This window comes from Acyrthosiphon pisum, chromosome A1 (genome assembly GCF_005508785.2).
Source record: "Acyrthosiphon pisum isolate AL4f chromosome A1, pea_aphid_22Mar2018_4r6ur, whole genome shotgun sequence".
In the NCBI taxonomy this organism is placed as follows: domain Eukaryota; kingdom Metazoa; phylum Arthropoda; class Insecta; order Hemiptera; family Aphididae; genus Acyrthosiphon; species Acyrthosiphon pisum.
Window position 1 is genome coordinate 47,984,090 of NC_042494.1, and position 21,536 is coordinate 48,005,625.

General features: G+C 30.0%; 2 protein-coding genes across 5 annotated transcripts; one reads left to right on the forward strand and one right to left on the reverse strand.

Moving 5' to 3' along the window:
* Positions 1-922: 922 nt before the first annotated feature.
* LOC100572754 (forkhead box protein J1.2-like) lies at positions 923-13,698 on the forward strand. 2 transcript variants are annotated; one of them, XM_003240658.4, is made up of 6 exons: positions 923-1,317; positions 3,059-3,184; positions 11,573-11,789; positions 11,858-12,033; positions 12,107-12,242; positions 12,863-13,698. In XM_003240658.4, the coding sequence occupies exons 3-6, from the start codon at positions 11,579-11,581 to the stop codon at positions 13,270-13,272; spliced, it is 933 nt and encodes a 310-aa protein (XP_003240706.1). In that variant the 5' UTR covers positions 923-1,317; positions 3,059-3,184; positions 11,573-11,578; the 3' UTR covers positions 13,273-13,698. The 2 variants fall into 2 exon arrangements, with proteins under 2 accessions (XP_003240706.1, XP_003240707.1); XM_003240659.4 differs by lacking the exon at positions 3,059-3,184.
* Positions 13,699-13,725: 27 nt separating this feature from the next.
* On the reverse strand, positions 13,726-21,495 carry LOC100572676 (otoancorin). 3 transcript variants are annotated; one of them, XM_029487186.1, is made up of 7 exons: positions 21,371-21,495; positions 18,285-18,481; positions 18,056-18,211; positions 16,587-16,732; positions 14,600-14,720; positions 14,411-14,527; positions 13,726-14,304 (listed from the first exon to the last, which is right to left on the reverse strand). In XM_029487186.1, the coding sequence occupies exons 2-7, from the start codon at positions 18,357-18,359 to the stop codon at positions 14,080-14,082; spliced, it is 840 nt and encodes a 279-aa protein (XP_029343046.1). In that variant the 5' UTR covers positions 18,360-18,481; positions 21,371-21,495; the 3' UTR covers positions 13,726-14,079. The 3 variants fall into 3 exon arrangements, with proteins under 3 accessions (XP_029343046.1, XP_016663190.1, XP_029343045.1); XM_016807701.2 differs by having other exon boundaries at positions 13,983-14,304; positions 18,285-18,478; XM_029487185.1 differs by lacking the exon at positions 21,371-21,495 and having other exon boundaries at positions 13,983-14,304; positions 18,285-18,694.
* Positions 21,496-21,536: the final 41 nt, after the last annotated feature.

A 21,536-nucleotide genomic window follows, 5' to 3' on the forward strand; every position in this document is an offset into this window, starting at 1 on the left:
TGTTATGCACTTCAAACAATGGACTGTACTAAGTTACCGTTTACCAATTTTCAATCTAAGTAACTTGGCTACAAAAACATAAGTCCTGGACGTAAGACGTTGGTCCAAAGGTTCCAGGCCACAACAATTTAAAACTTTTTTAGAGATTGCCTATTTCCGTTTCTATCTTGTATCCCAAATATAGTACCTAGGTATAACTATTATAAAAATATGATGTTGTGCGACCGTTTCAAAACCATTGTATGTCAACGACTGACTTCATACACCTATATACCTATATATAGTATATACGCGTAATACGTGCTTATGATATATTCTTTAACAATATGCAAAATATAATAATATATCATAACTCGTGAGTCGTGAGAAATAGTTATTTGTCGCATATTTCGTGGTTAGGCAAATTCGTGCACCTAAACTGCAGTGACAAAGGTGTAAGGTGTTCGTCACGAAAACATATTTTTGTCAAACCGAAATTTGTCATATATCTATTCATGTTCGCGCCATGATGATACTATTAAATAACATTATAATAATTATTAGAAAATAAGCGAACGCGGAAGTTACACTGCGCGCGTATACAACAATAATATGACATCAGCTGATCCGAATTTGGCGAGTTTTTTTTTTGTTGCTCTTATTATATTGTACCTGCATTTTGCTGTACCTACGTCGAGACCTACAACGTCTCTACAATGTAGGCGTTTATCATTATATGAAAATAATATTATGTATTCAGCCGAACTTAATATACGACAACGTCGTCACGATGATGATAATAATAATAATAATAATAATATATCGAAAACGGTCGGGCGCAAGGAGAAAAGGGTTGCCGGCTAGACCACATGGGTTCGGCGGCGACTTGGTGGGGGCGAGTACGAGCCCTGTTCCGGGCCGCTAAACGTAGAATGCCCACAGACCGGTCGTAGGTCGCGTGCGGGCGTTCCAGTTAGTAACAATAATATTCTCGGGGGTAGCACGCACCGTGGCGCAGCACACAACACTATATTGTAACGGACGTTTTTCGCATTTTTTTCTTTTATCATATTTTGAATTCGTGTCCCGTTTTTCTAAAACGTATCTCTTCGTCGGGTTCCTTTCCAACACAGTATCACCCACCGCAACGTGATAAGACACGCGGACGCAATAATCGTAGGTACGATTATAGACCACGCACCGACTTACTCATTTGCAGGACATTCGTCCCGGGAACGTTGCAGTATCGTCATTATATATTATCAAACAACGTTTAGCGCGAGTCCGGAAGAAGATAGCGTTTGGACAGCGGTGGTCCGAATCAAATGATTGTTTCAAGTGAGTACAACTGTTGTGAGTACACACCGCTTATAGTGCTTCATTTTATTATATTAATACATTATAGAGTTACGATAAATGATAATACATACTATGGTGTTAATAATGATTATATTGATAGTAATAACACCTACGTACGAACTACACTGTGATTATGTATAGTCGTGTGTTATAGACGTGAGTATATTTTACATTAAAATGTAATTGGTGAGGTACCTAAATTGGCCATTACGTTAATTTAATGTGAAATTCTATAAGCATTGGCATGGTCAGTCGATCCAACGGCCACCGAGATGAAGACTAAAATGTATTCTACATATTATTTTATGATGTATTACTATACAGGTACCTATCTATGTATTACTTTGGCACAACTAGGGAGGTCCTCCATTTACGGGAATGCTGAACACCCCCGCGGTCAAATTTTAACAACGTTAGCTGACAAGTTTAAAAACGTTAAAAGTGAAGAAGAATTGTTTTTCTTTTACCAATATTGGAAATTATTAAATTATTATCATCACTATTTTAACGGTTTTAATTAATAATATATAACCTATACCATGAACATGTATTATAACTATAATACTAATTATTAATATCGATATTAGTAAAATGATAAGAATCGTACGAGTTTACCTGTGTATTTGCTATTTGTAGTTTATCTGTTAATAATATAATACAATTTACGAAAAAAAGTTGTATTTCGTAAACAAGAAATAATACGATATTTCAATATTGGTAGGTATATTAACTTTTAATTCTCTCAAAATCGCTCATAACGGTTGAATTGGTATGAATAGTAAATATTATGCTGGTATACATTTTTTTGATGATCATTGATATATATAAATTCCAATTTTTTTAAATGTTTCCAAAACTAAAAAAAAATTATATTTAGTTTAATTTTTGATACCATACTGAATGAAAAATGTTTTTATATACCATTTTATATTATATAATTCGTGTTATCTTTCACATTGCAATTTTTGTTGTATTAAATAAATATGCAATATGCAATGTATATTCCTACAACCTACATTTGATTATATAAGAAGTTATAACTATATTTAATAAATAATACTTATTATGGTTTATAATATTCCTTTGATGATTAAGTTATTTTGTAATGTTTGAATTAGTAAAAATATGTTTTAAGCTCGTGCTTTGCCAGTCAATAGCTTATGATAAAAAGGTCAATTGACCATGATCATTTTACAAATAAAATTAGGTGTACTGTCGTAGCACGTCTAGCACGACCTTAATCTACAAACAATTGCAAGAAAACCCGCTTAAAAAAACAAAAATGTTATCAATTAGTTAATAGATTCAAAAAAAGAACAAACATGGCTTTTATCGAAAAACAAACAATTGTATAATAATATAACTATTGTTTCAAAATAAAAGAACGAATGATATCCACCAAACTATAAATTTTCATAAATTAGTTAATGAAATAAAAAACCAAAATATTTTTAAAAGGTAATGAAAACCGTCTTTTTGCAATGTCTTTGATGATGGTCAATGAATCTCAAATAGTCAAATACAAAAAAATTTGTACTTACGCTGGGTCGCATAAACAATTTATTAAATTTAATGGTTCACGAAAAATATAATGGACCATTCGTGGGCCTCTAAATCTTGTTTAAGGGACCATTAGCTCACTATTGATTCATTAAATGTTTTGTGCAACTCGGCATTAGTATAATAGTATACCGTGTTAATCCATGGTTTAATATTTCAGGGTCCAGTTCGTATACCAAATGAAGGGTTCTCTGCAACAACCAGGCAATTCCACTTTTCTCGGAAATCATTTTTTGATTGTTTCGAATACGCGATATCATCACGGTTAATACTCTTCAAAAACAAGGTATGTCCAATCATTGTTTACGAAGATAACTTACAAATGGACTTGACTCGTTTAATATTTTATGATAAAAAAGTCATGCAAGTCCATGCCAAAATGTTTTGTTAAATTCAGTTCAAAGCATTATTCAATAATTAAATATTATACTTATACCTACTGGTTTCTAGTTTTAAGTCATTATTTTTTTTTTTTACTTAATAATAAGTACAAATGCTTGAATATGCATTTACATTTTATGACAAAAACCCAGACCAAGTCCACATCTCTCAAACTTCAAGAATATATATGCACTAGAAAATCAATAAATTGAGACATGATAACATGACAACAATATGTGTGTATTATTTAATATCATTGTTTGTTATTAAATTTTAATATTTTTTTAATTTTCTATCGGCTAAATCCAGTTTTCCTTCTCCTGAACAATTGCCAAAAGTGGACTTGCCTGGTTATTTCAGTGAGCCCTTCAAATGGTATAAAATATAATATACCTGCCTATATTTATAATAGAGTTACATCATTTTAGACTCGAGTACTCCCTACATGTCATCTGTATAGTTGTGCCATGATGTATAACAATATAATTATGTATCATCTACACCGAGATGATGGCTGGCAGGTGACGCCCATGGTTTATATACGCAATAATATAATTACTGCAGTAGGTACATCGATTGTCGTTTGTATTATAGTAGGTAGGATACATCGACGACTATAAAGCAGAAAAATAATTACACTAAATAATTATCACATTATATGAATTTATGGCATTAATAGTTCCAAGAACACACAGTATCCTATAGTACAGTATTGCACCCTTAATTACTTTTTTCCAATTCTTAGTCAGTGAATTCCTATTTTAATTTACCTTAGTCTTCAATATAATATGCAATGTGTATAATATATTATAATATTATGTCAACTATTTATTGATTTTGATTTTGGATATTATTATACTTTTATGAAAGTACGGCGTTTCAAATGTATATAGGTATACACAGTTCAATAATTAACACTTAGATAACCATGGAACAACAATTTTATCAATTTTACAAATTAGTTTTTGAAACGATTTTAAAGTATTAACACCCTGAAAAAAAATCCATCAAGTACCAATACTTCCATGAATTGGAAATAGGTTTTTTTTACTTATCTCTACTTACGATATTACGCCCGCCTTTAATATTTTTAAAAAAATTATAAAATTTACATGTATTGCATGTTATAGACACAAGCAGCTCAAAGCGTGTATTTAGTTGATGATACGAAATTCCAACCAATTAAATAAGACAAAATTAAAATGACTCATATGTAAAAATGTATTCCAAAAGTCTCGCTAAATCACACATATATATACATAGGAACAATGGCCTTGATAAAGACGAAAATAATAATACGTTAACATGGTTCAACTATTACTGTATTGGTTCATAAATTGTTGACCTATTCCGTATCCTGAACCGTATATAAAATTATATTATCCTCGAGTTCAATCGATATTCTTAAAGTTTATTTTAATGACATGCCCACGCTTTATTCGACGATGTGGATCGAGGTAAAATGATTGATGATAATTTTCGAACCGCGTGTACAATTATACAACAATACCACTCCAGGGCAAACTCTTAATAATATAATATAATTATAGAGTGTTTGATTTTAAATAACAATTTTTTTCGGAAATAACTCATTGTTGAAACCTAATTGAATTCTGAATTCATCAAATCGTGACGTTACCAACTCGCGATATAATATATGACATATGTACTATGTAGGTATTCTGCGCGTACATTCGTTGTGTCCAAGAATCCATTAAAACTTCCACCGTGTATTTTCGATTTTAATTTTTATTTAAAAATCGTATGTGAAATTACCTTTTTTCCATGTACATTATCTACATATATATATATGTTATATATGTAGTATGTACCAATAAACATTTTTAGGTAACCCAAAAAATAGATAAAAATCTGTTAATTTCAACGTTCGCATTAGTCCGAATAAATCGGTGGCGGCAACGTCGGCGACGGCGGCGGCACATATAATGGGTGTATATATCGATCGTATAGGTGGTCAGTGAAAGGGTCACAGGGGGTACACCTACCTCGCGTAGATATTGTATCCCTCCAACAGCGGCAACCGAGGCGGTGGTGGTGGAGAAGGTGGTGGGCAGCTATAGTGGAGGTCGATGTCCATTCAAACGGACCGGCGGCGGCGGCCATTTGCCACTGAATATTACATAAGAAGCGGAAAAAATAAAGCCACGCATTAGTCTCTGCGGTGAAATAATGTTACGAATATATATATATTTTTTCGCACAACCAAGAACTTCGACATCGCTTTATACATACTTTTTTTTTGTCCGCCGACTCACCAGATAGTACCTATATTGATTCGACGAATACATAATGTAATATTTGCTATACTCAATCTTCTATTGTATTCTGTACGAATGCGCTGCTGTATCTTATTTAAAGACGTACTATATTGGTTTAATAGCGAACACATTATATTATAGTAATAATAATGAAAATCGTGTAGTTACTGAAATTCCAACAATATACACGATAGAATCCTGCAATGTGTATAATATCAAATATGTATATTAGATACAACACGTCATGTATTACTTGTTTAGATTATTATAGTGTACGGAGTGATAAAAATACAGATTTATTACTCCATTTACTATAGTACCTAGGTACTTGCACAACAATTTTACCGTGATAATTTGAAATCCATCATTCAATTCTTAAAATAATATTTTAAGGAGGTTGGGAACAAAGCATTTAAACTCATATTTATGAGGAATGTGTTAAAAATTAAAATAGGAACCAAAAAAAATTTTCATATCCTATACAGACGAAATAATCTGAACGCATAATCTGGACCTGTCTGGCTGTCTCTTAGTATAATGTTTCCCGCACTAACTATGAAGACATGAAGTAATATTGAAAACAAAATTATAGAAAACAGTCAAACTGCTATAATTTATTTTAACAAATGTTGAAATAATATTATGGTTATATTTAAAAATGCCTTTCCTCTCTCGGCTGAATTGTCTATGACATCAAACGGTTCCTCAATTCTCAATTCCCTATTTACTAAAATATTTAATATCATCTACATTCTACCTACTTAATTAAGCACTCTGGCTTCATCAACATACTCTATCTCTCTCTCTGTATGGTTTTCAAAAGCCATTTAGGCTTATTACCGCAACACAAACCTAGAAATCTAGACTAGAATTCCATAAATCAGCCATGTTGACTGTTTAATATAATATATAAAAGTAAAGGAAATATAAAATTTATTGTATATTATATTATATACCTAGCCATATAGAAAAATAGGAAATATATTGGACATTAGGGCCATGTATTATTTTATGATGAACTGTGGAAAATGTACATTTCCCCATTATAAGAATATTACAAATAAAAGTGCCAATATTTTTACGAATTAATAATTTTAAATTTTATATCATTATTCCAATTTAATCTAACCTAACCTATGAATATTTTTAAATATGAGTTACAATTTTTTTGTATAGAATTTTTGTATAATATTGTTCTAAAATGTGAATAGTTTAACTTTTTTTGGAAATTTAAGACACATAATTGTTTAGTTCTTATACTTTTCTCGAGTTAATAGGATTATCTAATACAGAGGTACTCATTATACTCATAACTACCTAGTAACATAAACTAAGCAAAACTATGTAAACATGTAACATGTATCCTATATATCCATGTAACTTATATTACATTCGTGTACCTACATACTACCTATCTGTAAAGAATTTATTAAAGTTCTGCAATAGTTATTAATTAATTAGTACGATTGCTATTATTTTAAATTTCATATTGAAATTCAAAAAAATAAGCATCAAGTTAATTTACATATTTGTTAAAACTACTAAAAAATTGTATTAAATTTCTTTTAGTTATCATAATATATAGGTGTTAAAAAGATACATATACATAAATTAAATAATGGTGTATAATTATTAATTTAAAAAAATCTTTATTTTATTTTTTATAGTGTAGGTATAAGCATATTCTGTACATAGTCTAGTATTAAATCGACAATGTTATAGTTAAGTAATAGGTACCTAATATAGTAATATCATTATGAGCATTTAAATTAAATTAAATTAATTATTCAAATACTATTTTTAAATAATTAAATATTTGTTAATAGTAATGAAGGTAGGTAATCATGAAAAAATTGGGAATTTAATGTCCCGAATGTACTTATAGGTATAATATTGTACCTTCTTCCAAAGTAGAAGGTACTTATTAGTAAGTAAATCTTTAGTGAGTAAATAAATATTAATTTTATTAAGCGACCGCGTTCTCAAATAAAATTTTAGATTTTTTAACCTATAAGTATATAACATATATCGTCAGTATAATATTTTAAATTAAATGTTAGCAATTCTTTAATTCAAGAAATAACTTTTTACTTATCACATACTCAGATATTCTGCAGTTAATGTTATTTTATATTCCTTGTGCAACACTTAGGTACACCGAGTTTCAAAAACGATAAAATATTTTCATTAGTTTTCACATATAAAACAATAAGTTTCTCGAGGCAATAAAAATATTAACACATACGACAAGTGATAAAATAAGCACTAACTTAACTACATAAACATACAGAGTGTTTCACCGATCATTGCTAACCTCCACTTTTTTGTTTAATAATGAATTTATTTAAATTCTAATTTTTAGAATTTTTAAGCGTACTTGAGGACCAAATTTAAAATATTTAGGTTTTTATGCAAATATAGTGTTCTGTCATTCTGACGTTCTGTGGTGATATAAATTTCTTTTTTTTAAATAAGATACAACTTTTTTTACCGAAAATTATAATGTAGATGATTTTTTTTTAATTTTAATGATTTAAATCGAAATTCGAATGAGGAGTTTTGGAATAACTTTAACTTTGTGTAGGTACTGATTATAATATAATAGGTTTGGAAAACTATTGGTACTACGAATATTTGTAAATTATGGATATTAATATTAATCTATTAACATTTTATAAAGTACAAAAATTGCTTGAGTATTATAAGTAGGTAATAAATTAAAAATGTTATCTATTTTATACTTTTGAAAAATAATTTTTAATATCTTAAGTCACAATACACATTGTAATTAGTCGGAAACTACTCATTTACATTTTTATAACGACACATTTACTATAAAGACGGTAGGTTCTCATTTAAAAAAAAAAGAAAGAACACTCCTTATGGTACGAACAATTTGAGTATTTGAAAATATAGTTCCACTAATATCAAAAATCAGAATTTGAAATAGGTAAGCAATGTGGGTGAGCATATACCTACTCAGTGAATCCCCCTGTATATAATATTATATATATTACAATGTATGTCCACGAAACAACATTAGTTCGTGGTTTGTGTTATCTTTCTTTTTTTGTTAATAATTCATGGTTCGTACAAATAAAACGAGATATTTAAATAGATAACCAATAGAAAAACTAGGTATTTTAATAACATTCGTGACGGTTGGCCACGTATATATTGGGTGTATTTACATTTCGTCCGCATACAACGATGCCGCAAACATATTAATAATATCACGTGGGTATACGACTTTTATGTTTTATCATTTTATAGGTACATAATATTATTATCGTTGTGTGATGTCCGAAAAGTGAATAACGCTAAGTGTGTGACGAATCAGAGCAACCGCGGTCACTCGCGTAGTGATTTTAATCGAACGAAAGCTGGTCCGGAGACTCGTGTAGTCGCGTGTGACACATTTAATGTTCGACAGTCGACGTGTCTATATAGGTACTAACAGTGTTCTCGGTATTTAGTAGAAAACATATTTTAATATCGTTTCCATATAGTCACGACTATATAATCGCGTCTATATAACGTACACTGTCGCGGTATACAAGCACAGGAGACATACCTACAATATAATATTATTACAGATAACTCGCGTCGTAGACGCGTATAGAAGGCACGTGAAAATGTTTTTTGTCCGTCGTAATACATGAAAATATAATATATATACACATCACATTGTATATTATGTATATTATGTGTGTGTAGGAAAAGCAGCTTGGCGCGAGCCGAATACAGCGCGGTAGGTATTAGATTATCGACGAAAACCGGGCGCTTGCGCGAAAAGCCCTTTTTCTCCGCCGGACACGCCCACGAGCCCTCCGCCGCCCAATCCGTTCCGTGCGCCGGACAAGGGTAGTCTGATGGAATAACCCCCTGAATTATTTATCCCCCGGGCCAAAATTCGTACGCACGTAGGTGGATATATATATATAATCGGTCGGTTAGCCTCGCCGCCGTGTACACAATATATAATAATAATAATAATACGCGTTTTACTCGATGACAGTTTTCCCACGTAGGTACACGTACAGGTATATATAGGTATACACGTCGTATTCGTACCCACCTGCATAATAAAACGCGCAGGGACCTACCTACGCGTACATGCAGGTTTGATATTTCTGTCCATCTTTCGAAACTTATCAAGGGGGATTTTTGTTAAATCGATACGCGCGCGCAGTGCCATCCTGCAACTGCGATCTATTATAATAATATTGTTATTACATGTTTACCCGCTGCAGCGCGATTATAAATGACTAATAATATTTCGTTCACGAATCACGCGAGCAATATTATACGTTTCTTAATGGCAGAACAAATTTTTCGTAAACCAAGCTGGGGGGGTTTTATTGTTATTGCCGATGAGGAACGGAACTTTGGGCATTTGCGTATTTGTTTGGAAAGTGCATATTGAAATTCTAATTCGATACGAATTCGATCCATAGTACCTACGTATATTTCAAATACTAACATTTTGGTTGCATATTTCGCTATATTTTGTACGAATTCGTATATTTGAGGTTTAAGAACATTTATATGCATATTTCATGTATTTGACAAAAAGGATTTTTTTTTTAGAAATTTATAGTTAAAAAAATAATATAAGATATAATATGAAAACCAATTCATCAACTGATTCATCAACAGATATTTTTTTAATGCTCCCTTATAATGCTATCGGATGCAGTGCCCTAAGTATATATGGTTAAGAGTGGAAAATCGTTTATAATCCTTTATACTCAACAATTATTCACGTGACATACGCTGTCTCCATTAGGACTTCTAAAGAGGTACATGGACAATTTTATTGTTATCGATGAAATTGTATAGAATGTTAGAATTTTAGCGCGCTCACGTATATTATATACATAATATTATATTTTATTATTTTCTTCAATAAATTACATATTTTCCAAATATTTACTGCAGATTTACGCAACATTGCGTATCGTAGAATTTTTGTGCTCTGATTCACTGCATTTTTGCAACGATCAACCCCGTTCTTCATAATAATAATATGCAAGTACCTTACCTATACTGGATATATTCTATATCGGTAATCGGTAAATTTTTATACATATATAGGTACAAATTATACACGATGAAACATGCGTTTAACGCAACTATATAGTTTCTAAAAAAATATTCAATATTTAATGAATAAATAATGGCATCCAATATATTATTATGGCCAAAGCTTGAAGTAAGTTAAGGTCATTTTTTATACACATGCACTGATAATTAAATTAAGCAGAGCCGTTGAGGTCATGACATTTATATTTCAAAACATTGTTCTGTGATTCGCTTCAGCATTGATACTCTATGAGTTTAATTTAAATTAAAATCACGTTGTGGACATTAAAAAATATTATTATTTAGGTAATCGTGTTTAAGTTCAAAAAACAAAAAATGAACATTTTTTAAGTTTTATAGATAGTTTTAGATTATATTTATTACATTTTCTGTGCATATTTTTGCAATAAATGTTCATAAATGATTTTTAGAATAAACACACTCGTACAATGGTGAGTTGTGTATACAGGTTGATAAGTTCTCACATCAGAACGGTTAAAGGGCTCGTGACGCTTCCTATTCATAGAGAAATCATTTTCGTAAAGCTAATAATACGCACTGGGTACAATACAATCGTTTCTCCCCTTCAGAAATACTGCAGGCACCTTTACGACGTATAATAATATGTAAACCATTATCGGAGTGTGTCAAGTGATTAATAATCCAACAACACTCAGGTAAACGAACCCCTTTGCCTGTATAGAAGGGGAAAAAAAATCGAGAATGAACCTGCCCCGATATCCTGCACGCATGTGCCCGGAAGTTGGTTGTTAATCGGTCGGAAACGATCTCGGGGGAACTTGATGATCACCCCCTAGACAAATGCGCACCCCTGGGGAGCAGTTAACGATTTTTTAAATCTTCTATACAGATCTAAAAACAAGTGTGAATAAATAAAAATACAGACAATGTTCGTTTTTTGCTTGCAGTAAAACATGTTGGATATCAAGAGGTCGACTTCCATGCTTACAGCACCAGCAAACTCGGAACCAGACACGGATCTGACCAGTCTGAACTGGTTGCACAGTTTGACGAACATACTTTCTGTGCCATCTCTGCCTACGCCTCCTGATTCGCCTAATTCACCCACTCGTTCAGCAGATCAGAACCCAAAAAAACTTCCACACAAAATCCGTTTCCAAATGAGTGAGTGTTGTCAATGGTAATTGATTACTTTTCTTCTGCAACTTTGATTTATTGATTTTTCATTTCAGGTTTGGAAAGTGCTGAACAATACAAAAACAATGGAGACAAAAAACCACCATTTTCATACTCTACGTTGATTTGTATGGCCATGAAAGCTAAAGGAAATAAAGTTACTTTAAGTTCTATTTATGGTTGGATCAGGGAAAATTTTTTGTACTACCGAAACGCCGATCCTAGTTGGAAAGTAATGCATAATATTTAATCAAATACAAAATACCTACTACCTTTTACATTTTACGATTTTTTTTTTTCTTAAGAATTCAATCAGACACAATTTATCGTTAAACAAATTCTTCGTGAAAGTGCCACGATCTAAAGATGAACCAGGTAAAGGAGGATTTTGGAAGTTTGATGTCGATTGCTTAGAAGGTGGTGCTCGACGTAAACGAACAAGTAAGCATGGCTCATAATTATACATACTATTTATGTATTTAGGTTAAGATAAAAAAGACAGGGTAACCAGGAATGTATTTGATTCACCCTACCCACCTAGCGATAAAGTATTTTTTTTTTTTAGTTGCGGTCTCTTATAAATAACATTTTGAGTGTAAATTTTAATTTATAGCATTTATCTAAGATATAAGTAGTATATAGGATATTTGCCTTTTCATTATACCTATACGTTTACAATTACATATTTATAATAATAATATTACTTAGGTAATACCTACTGCCTAGTAAATATAGAAAAATAAATACCTATCTAAATCTAAAATTCAAGTCTTAATTAAGACTTGTCTATATTACTGTTAAAATGTATAAAAATGAACGCCTAAAATATTATTTTTTGGAAATAAATCTCAATACAACGCTCTAACTGTTAAAATAATGAATTAAGTAATAAGCGTCTATCGCAGCACTCCAATATAACGGTATGTCACAGGTTCATATTTTACAATTATTGAAAATTATTTACGGTGTTCATGAAACGATAAGACGTTTGTACAATAAAATAAACGATTAAATTATAACTTATAAAATAGAACTTAACCGACGATCGCGTTGCACCACAGGTAGCCGGAGGCGGGCGAGTCGGATGCAACAAAAGAACAACGTGACCAAAGGCCACGGCCACGGAGAGATGACCGTCGAGGACGAAAAAGCGCTCCAGTTGGCCGTCATGTCGCTGCAGGAAGAGGAGCAACGACATATGGACAACAATTTGGACGGTTTCCACCAGCAGCCGATGATACTTCCTGTCGACGAGCCGATGGGCGAACCCGAGTTGATCTACAGCTGTTCGATAAACGCAGCCACCGTGGATCCGTTCATGTCTTCTGTAGTCGATTACACGATAATTGACATACCCAACGACCATCATCAGCCACAAATCGCCACGGACGACGAGCTAACCATGCTCACGAACTTGACGTGGGACGATTCGCAAATGGACCTGCTCGATTCGTTGCTAGACTCGTTGTAGACCGGTTTTAATAATAATTTATTATATTATTAATATTGTGCAGTTGGTATGCGTTATCGGATCCTATATTATACTATATCGTTGGCATTATTATACATAATATTATTATTGTGTTGTAATGCCAAATCCATTCCAACATTCCGTTTCGAGTGTTTTGACGTGTCAAAGTGAAACTAGTCTTTTTATTTTTTATTTTTTATTACTATACTTAATTTAACTTAGAACGAAACGGTGAGATCGAAATTGTGATACAAACTGTTTGGATAGAGCTTGATAACTATTAGTGTATACTTAGATTTAATTACCCACTACCGTAGGTAAGTCACTAAAGACGTAGCTACCTATCTTACCAGTTTGCAACACAGATACTTTCCGTTTCACCCTGTATCGCTAACGGGAATACAAACGACTTGTATAGAAAAGTCACCCAACTAACCCAATGATAATAATATTATGTATTTATATTATAATAATTTGTCTATCTTTTCTTTTTACATACCTATGCATTATTGTATGCCGTGTTAATTGTATTTTTTTGTTTAACTTCGTCTCAAAGACGATTCCTCATTCGATGTGTTTTAACAATAGCGATTTAAATTATTGTATTATTTTTTCAATAAGCACGAAACTATGTAATGTTTTAACAAACGAAAACTTAAAAATATAAGTCGTAAGTAATTATATAATAATATATAATACTACCTATCTATTATAAATAAAAATCGTAATATAAACTAAACGTAAATAAAATACGTAATAAATATATTATTATAATCTACAATACGATATTATTATATTTTGATGACATTATAATATTAATGTTGATAACTGTAAATACGCGATTAATGTAACCGTCGACCAAGCTGCAATACGACTAGTGAAACAGCATCCGTCGTTAAGTACCGAACCCAATGTCTTAGCCGTTTCTTCGATGGCTCTGATCTGTTCGCGATCTAATGACGAAAGCTGTGCATGAGTAAGAGCGTTGACGGCAGACAACGATAAATGCGACAGCTGTTCTATTGACATGGCCTGTGATGGACACGTTAGAACGATTTATATCATTTTCAATACATAGTTTTACAAGCCACTCGGACGCCATTCTGAGATTACAGTTTTCATTTCTATCTATACTTACTTGTAGTACGTTGTTCGGTAAACATTGCATGCTCGACGCTGCCAATCCTTCAAATGCGTCGGGCTGAATATCACGCACAGAATCCAAACCGGCAATTACACATCCGATCAAGGCTATCTAATAAGAAAATAAAAAAAAAACACTGAGAAAAAAAAATGCTTTTAATATGCTGTTTATAATCGCACCTACCTGTATAGCAGTCCATCCCGACGGGTCGCCGAACGCGTCTCTACTAGTGGCGAGTAAGGCAAATTCTCGTATGATCTCTTGCGGACAATTAACGAGATTTGATATATCAGCAGCCGCCACCCTTTTTATTATTTTTATCATAACATAGTAATTATTATTAGATGTACTATTGTTAAATTTGATTCAACACTACCATTCAACGGTATTATCACTTTTAGATTCTGTGTGGAACGATGAATGTATTGATTTTACAATGATGTGTGTTTTTTTTTTTTAATTTTTTAAAATTTTTTTTTGTGTCTGCCATCACCTTTTAGGATAGTAAAAGTACTTGGTTTTCTTCAACAGTATCTTTTCTGATAGGAAAGAGAATCTAGTTGGTACTATGGGGGGGGGGGTCAAAAGTGAAAATTTTCCAATAGTTTTCAAAAGCGCCGTGACAAAAGAAAAATTAAGAAAAAACGGGAATTTATACATAAAATCTGTTTTTGAGAAAATTGATTTTTGTTTTTGGTGCAACTCTTAAACAAATAACCATAGGTACATGAAATTTTGACTGAATGTTTATATTAGCATTTTCTATACACCATAACATTTTCCAAATATTTTGACTTATTTTGAGCTCTTTACGGACATTTTCAGTTTCATTTTTTTTAGTTTTTTTTTTCTATAAATATCGATAAAATTTTATTTGTTGGTTAAAAAAGCTTGAAAATTTAATAGAAGGCTCCTAGTATATTGTTTCAATGGCAGATGAAAAAAATTAAAAATCAATTAAAAGCATCTAAAGTTCAAATATTGATAAAATACGTATAAATGACCAAAACTTACAAATTATTTTGTGTTAGAAATTCATGAAAAATTTTCTTTTTAAATCTAAGATTTTAAATATAATACAAGATTCCTTATGAGATTATTTACCTTTATCAAAAAAAAAAATATCTATGAGAAAGTCAAATTAAATTTTTATGATCGTTTGAAATTCAAATTTTTACAACATTGGATATTCACTCGATTTCTCATGTAGCGATTTCCTTATTTTGTTGTAATTCAAAAACGAATAACTGTAGATACATGAAAATTTTACTGGATGTTTATATTAGAATTTCCTATACACCATACAATTTGAAAATATTTTGACTCTTTTGGGCTGTTTAAGGACATTTTCAGTTTTCAATTTTTTTAGTTTTTTTTTTCTATAAATATCAATAAAGTTTTATCTGTTGGGCCAAAAAGTGTAAAAATTTAATACAAGGCTCATGATATATTTTTACAATAGTAGTTGAAAAATATAAAAAATACATAGGTACAATTTTTTTTTATAAGCATTTAAAGATCGAATTTTGACAAAATTTATGAAATTTAAAATGTAATAATTATTTTGTAGTTAAAAATTCATAAAATGTTCAACTTTTATTTCTATGGATTGAACATTTAAAACAAGATTCCACGTAAGTAGTTAATTCTGTTACCAAAACATCTAAAAAATACATAAGCACAGTTTATTTTTATAGTCATTTTAAGTTCATATTTGGACGAAATTACATATTAAAAAGCCTAGAATAACTATTTTTGTTATTTTTTTGTGATAGTATAATATTATTCGTGGGTACTTGAAACTTCTAAAGTATACATATATAATTATATATCTATGATAGTATCACGGTTTGTTGTTGATGTATAACGCGTTATAAGTACCTAATGGATATTGTGATATGATTAATTTTAAATTTATTATAGATACCTGTTATTGGTCAATTTTTTTTTTAATACCATAGAAACTGATAAGTATATGATATATCTTATACCTAGACTGACATACCATCTCCGCTCAGAATCGTTTTTCTTATAGTGATATTATATCATTGAATTCAAATGTATTACTGTCCATTATACAGTGACCCACTTGTAACCTACTGTACAGCAGAGCGACATTCACTTACCCACTTTTTAATATCAATATTTAAAAAAAAAATTATTATTATACTTGTATGCGAATGGTTTGATCGCAGCTATATGTGATTTATTGAATGCGCACAAAACTTGACCCAAAGCGGCTAGATCATAACTGCTAAAATCCGAAGGGCCTTTGTAACTCCATTGGTCTTCGATCGCTTGTTTTAAAGACATAACCTTGGCAAAATTTCATTAATCAGTTGAGAATTATTATAAGTGTACATATTTTATGTATTTTTGTTTTAAAATATGAATGCATTTATTTATACGAAATTTTGTTTCCTATTTAAAGTAAAATTTACTTTAAGTACAAACGTCAAATACATACAATACTTAATAATTTCCATTAAATTAAGTATTTTTTACTAAGAATTTCCAGAAGTTTTTATTTTTATTTTTTATATAAATTTAAATATTTTAATACTTTTACCATAAGCTATTATAAGCTATAATAGCTAATTTATAACTAACCCGTCGTGACGTGAAGTGGTCTGGTTAGGATGTATCAGTATTCCGGTATTCGGTTTTACAGAGGTCAACTAATTCAAATCTAAATGTTGGTGGGTCAAACTTGAATGCCTACCAATTAAAAAAAATAGACGGATAATAATTTTGGTATGGGTATATACTATATACTATATGAGGGACACATCGTTGATGAGTACCCACGCTACAGTTAAGATTAGATTTAAAACTAACTAAACATAATCTAAATTAGCTGTAAAAATATTTTTAATTATATATAGGTAATTTCTAAGAAAATTTTCATAATATTATCGTCGTATAAAATTGGCAAAAGTGTCCAAAAATTTTAATTGTGCATCGAGTCATTAGATCGTAACATTTTATTAATTTATACTTAAATATTAAATGTTTATAATAATTATTACCATATTATAATATTATTATATAGGTAGTATTATTGTAATGTATTGTTGTCAAGTAATGATAACTGATAAATATTAATATTACCAGGAGAAATATGAAAAACTTAAGTTTCTACGTAGTTTATCCTTTAGAAATATGACCTTCTGTCGTTCCGGATGAGTTACAGTAACATATTAGTGTTTCATAAATGTTGTCTTGTTACCTATCATTACTATTCTGTTATTAAACGTAATTGAACGTAATTACAGTTAATTAAAAAAAAAAAATAACTAAGACTATAGATAATAGACTTTTTTAATCATTAAATATATTTTCTCAACGAAAATGTTTTTTTTTTTAATAAAGTAGAGTGCTGTTTAAATTACAAATTTGTCCATGAATACTTGAATTTAAATTTCGAATATAAAAATTCAGGAAAACAAAACGTATACACATGTTGAACATATTAAATACCTATGCCTGTGACTTTCTGAATTTTAACGAATGTTATTAATCATCACTTAATTGTGTGTACCATACCTAGGTATACATAACCCCAATCGGAAATTTACGTCTTACGCCGACACTCACAAAGGGCGCGTAAATGTGTTTATAATTAAACGTGTGACAAACCTGTTCTTTAGAATAATTTCTCCATTTTCCGAATGATGCTATCGTTTCGATATCCGTCAAAGATAAATTCATAAAATCTGGAGCAGGTATTCCTTTCGATATCCACCCTAATAACTGTAGCTCGTCCTCAGGAATATCATCTGCTGTTGTATAAACCTAAACAATAATATATAAGCGATTGTTGCTTTGGATTCGAAATAGTTTTATTAGTATCATATGTCCGTCTCACTTTCACTAAATCTCTCCACAACAGCTCAGCGATTTCCGTTTCCAATGGATCCTTTCCGAGTACAATCAAACACATTTTAATCTGTGACTGATTGTCAATGGATATTAAATCGTCAATGTCTTGTTTAGACAACTTTCCGTTTTTTTTAATCAAAGATTCGTCATCACATGGCTGTTTTGCCACGTCTTTATGCACTACTGATAAAAATGAAATAAACAAATACACCCATTTGAGAGACATAATACTACTAAACTGGCAGGTTGGGACGTATAAAACAACGATATTACAATGTATTCATTTGGCATCCAATAAGGTATACTAATATAATATGTATAGAAAAATTTCCTCAGACGTCATTGCGTGCAAAAATAAGGTTAACCATGTAAATAGTTAATTTACAGTTAAGGTTTATATTCAATATTCGAAGAATGATAAGTAGGTAAACTATCATAGTTTTCTTATACCGATTAAATCAATTTTTACTACTCAAAATCTATTTTAATTATTATGCATTAATTACGCAGTACGTCTGACTAGTGGTGTAAATTTTCATGAGAATTTTTTGTTGTGAAAAATGTAATGAACATTTTTATAATTTTTCATATTAATTTCTTATCTAATAAATCCCTTGATATTATATAGTTATAATTATTATAATACATATAATATATAATTATTTTCTATTATTATAATTATATTTAAAACTGTATAGGTACTTATTTGTATTCCCATTTACTCATTTTAATATTATATTATTAAACATATTAATATAGGAAATCCAAGATACAAATTAATTTAGCTCGGTGATAAATTTGCATTTTTATCTATTGTTAAAAATGTATATTTTTAATTCAGTATAAATGTTTGAGTAGTACGTTTATATAAACGTTTACCTATATTTATTGATTTTTCTATATGTAATATTTATTCTTCGAGTTATTTCCACAATTTTACACTAACTAATTTTACACCTACTCTATTTATTAGTTATCAAATCAAATTTAGTTTTAAAGCAAGACCATAAGTCAGCACTATTTATAATTGATTAATATATTAAATATGTTTTTTTTAATTTTTAAAATGTAGGTATACTTACCTATAAATATATTTTAATTTTAGTTCATATTGACAGTAATTTAATTCCTAATTAAATTATAAACATTTAACTAACATACCAACCGTACAACATCAAAAATTAATTATGTTAAGGGGATTCTATAACCTGCTTTCGGCTCTTCTATCTTTGTCTAACACGCCGGACGCACGACATAGGATTTTAGACGTGTTCTTTGCGAAACATACCAATATTGATCTAATGCAGCGATGAGAATTCTAAAAACAGCTTTGAATTTGTGTTCAAGTCTACTTAAAATCGACTTCACCATATTTTTATTATCATCCCCCAAATTCCTAAAAAGTTATGTTAGAAGAGTAAATAAAAATTGTCACATTTCAAATTTTGGAGAAGTTTTATGGAGAAATCTTCAACCTTACATCTCTATCTCCGGCACACATTTTTGTGTGAATGTGGCAATCAGCCATCTTGTTAGCAAATGCGCATAAGTAGATGTTTTTATATAATATATTTGGTAATCAGTAATCCCTAATATTACTCGTAATATTATATAATAATTTTATTGGTATAAGTAATATCAGTTTTTAATTATTCAGTCAAACATTAATAATTCAAAAATTCTCAAAACATTCAAATCAAAAATAATTTCCTTTTAACATTTATCGTGATACACTGATAACTACACATAAGTTTTTTAATAAATAGATAAATCCTAGGGACTAACTGGGGTAAGAATATTGTTATATTAATGTTTTTAAAAGACTTAAGATTTACTTAAACATCTAAAAATGTGACCACTATATAATTATATGCCTATATATTATAAAGAATTTAATATATAATACACCATTCTAAGGAATAATAAAATTCTTATCGGCTTAAACTAATAAAGAATGTTTTTATTAAAAACCATAAATTTCAAGCTCTAATGTTGAAATAAGTTAACAGTGACCAATATTTAAATTAAAATAGTAAGAAAATTGTAAAAAATTTTTTTAAATAAAAATAGTATCACCTGAAAAAATTTACCATACACGAAATATAAATATTAAATATTAATTACCTACTCTATAACACAAAAATTAATCACGTATCATTTATGAATCCTAATCCTAATTAATACAATTATTACATTATATTAAAATATTTTTTTTTGATGAATAAAATATAACAATAGGTTCGATTAAAATATTCAAATACAAAAATAATATTGTGCACTATGAAATAAGGAAAATATATGGTACATAAACATTAAGACACCACTTCAATACACGTAAACATTTTTGTTTATTTTGTATAGGGACTAATGCATTTTAAATTACTTAACATGGTTATAATTTATTATTTTAATTCAATTACGTGACAACAAAAAAGTAGGTTAAATACATTTTCTGAAGCTTAAAAATAGGAAAATAGAAACATGAAGCATATTGATTTATTATTGACCACTGAACTGTAGGTATATATACAGTATAATAAGTATTTAGTTCAGTGTTATTGACGTATGCAAACACAAGTTTACCTTTAACTATAAGTTATAACTTAATATAAGCATAATTATTTTTTCACAAGAAAATAATGGTAGGTTTTGTTTTTAAATGATATTTTCAGATTAATTTTTCATCCAATCGATAATATTATACATAAATTATTCAATACTTTATAACGCAATTTTAAATTTCCCCAAACACTAATTCCAATGTTTTTGAATATCAGAATATGCGTCTCGCCTAAAAACGAGTTTGTTATAATATGAATATTTTTTATACCTACTAGAAAATGCAGTGTTGCGCAAGAAAGTATTCTAACCTTTTTAAAATGAATAATCTAGTAGAGTATGAGTATTAAATTATTTTTACGTTTTAAGTTCCCACAATAAATTTTTCGTTTAAGATTAAGATTAAGTCGATAAACTAGTTTGGGAGGCGATGATTTAAATGACATATTATAATGTTCTACAGAAAACCCAAAAAGAATTTAAATATTCTATAAATTATAAATGCCTACTTACTAATAGACGCTACTTCGTTGGGTATAATAATTTGACGTAGAGAGTCGTAAAACAAGAATTCACGTCGGGGCCGTCGCTGCAGCACGCAGGCGATTGCAGCGAGTCGATGCCATTACTGCAGCATAACTTACCGTCATTCGGTTGTAATATATTATTATTATTATTA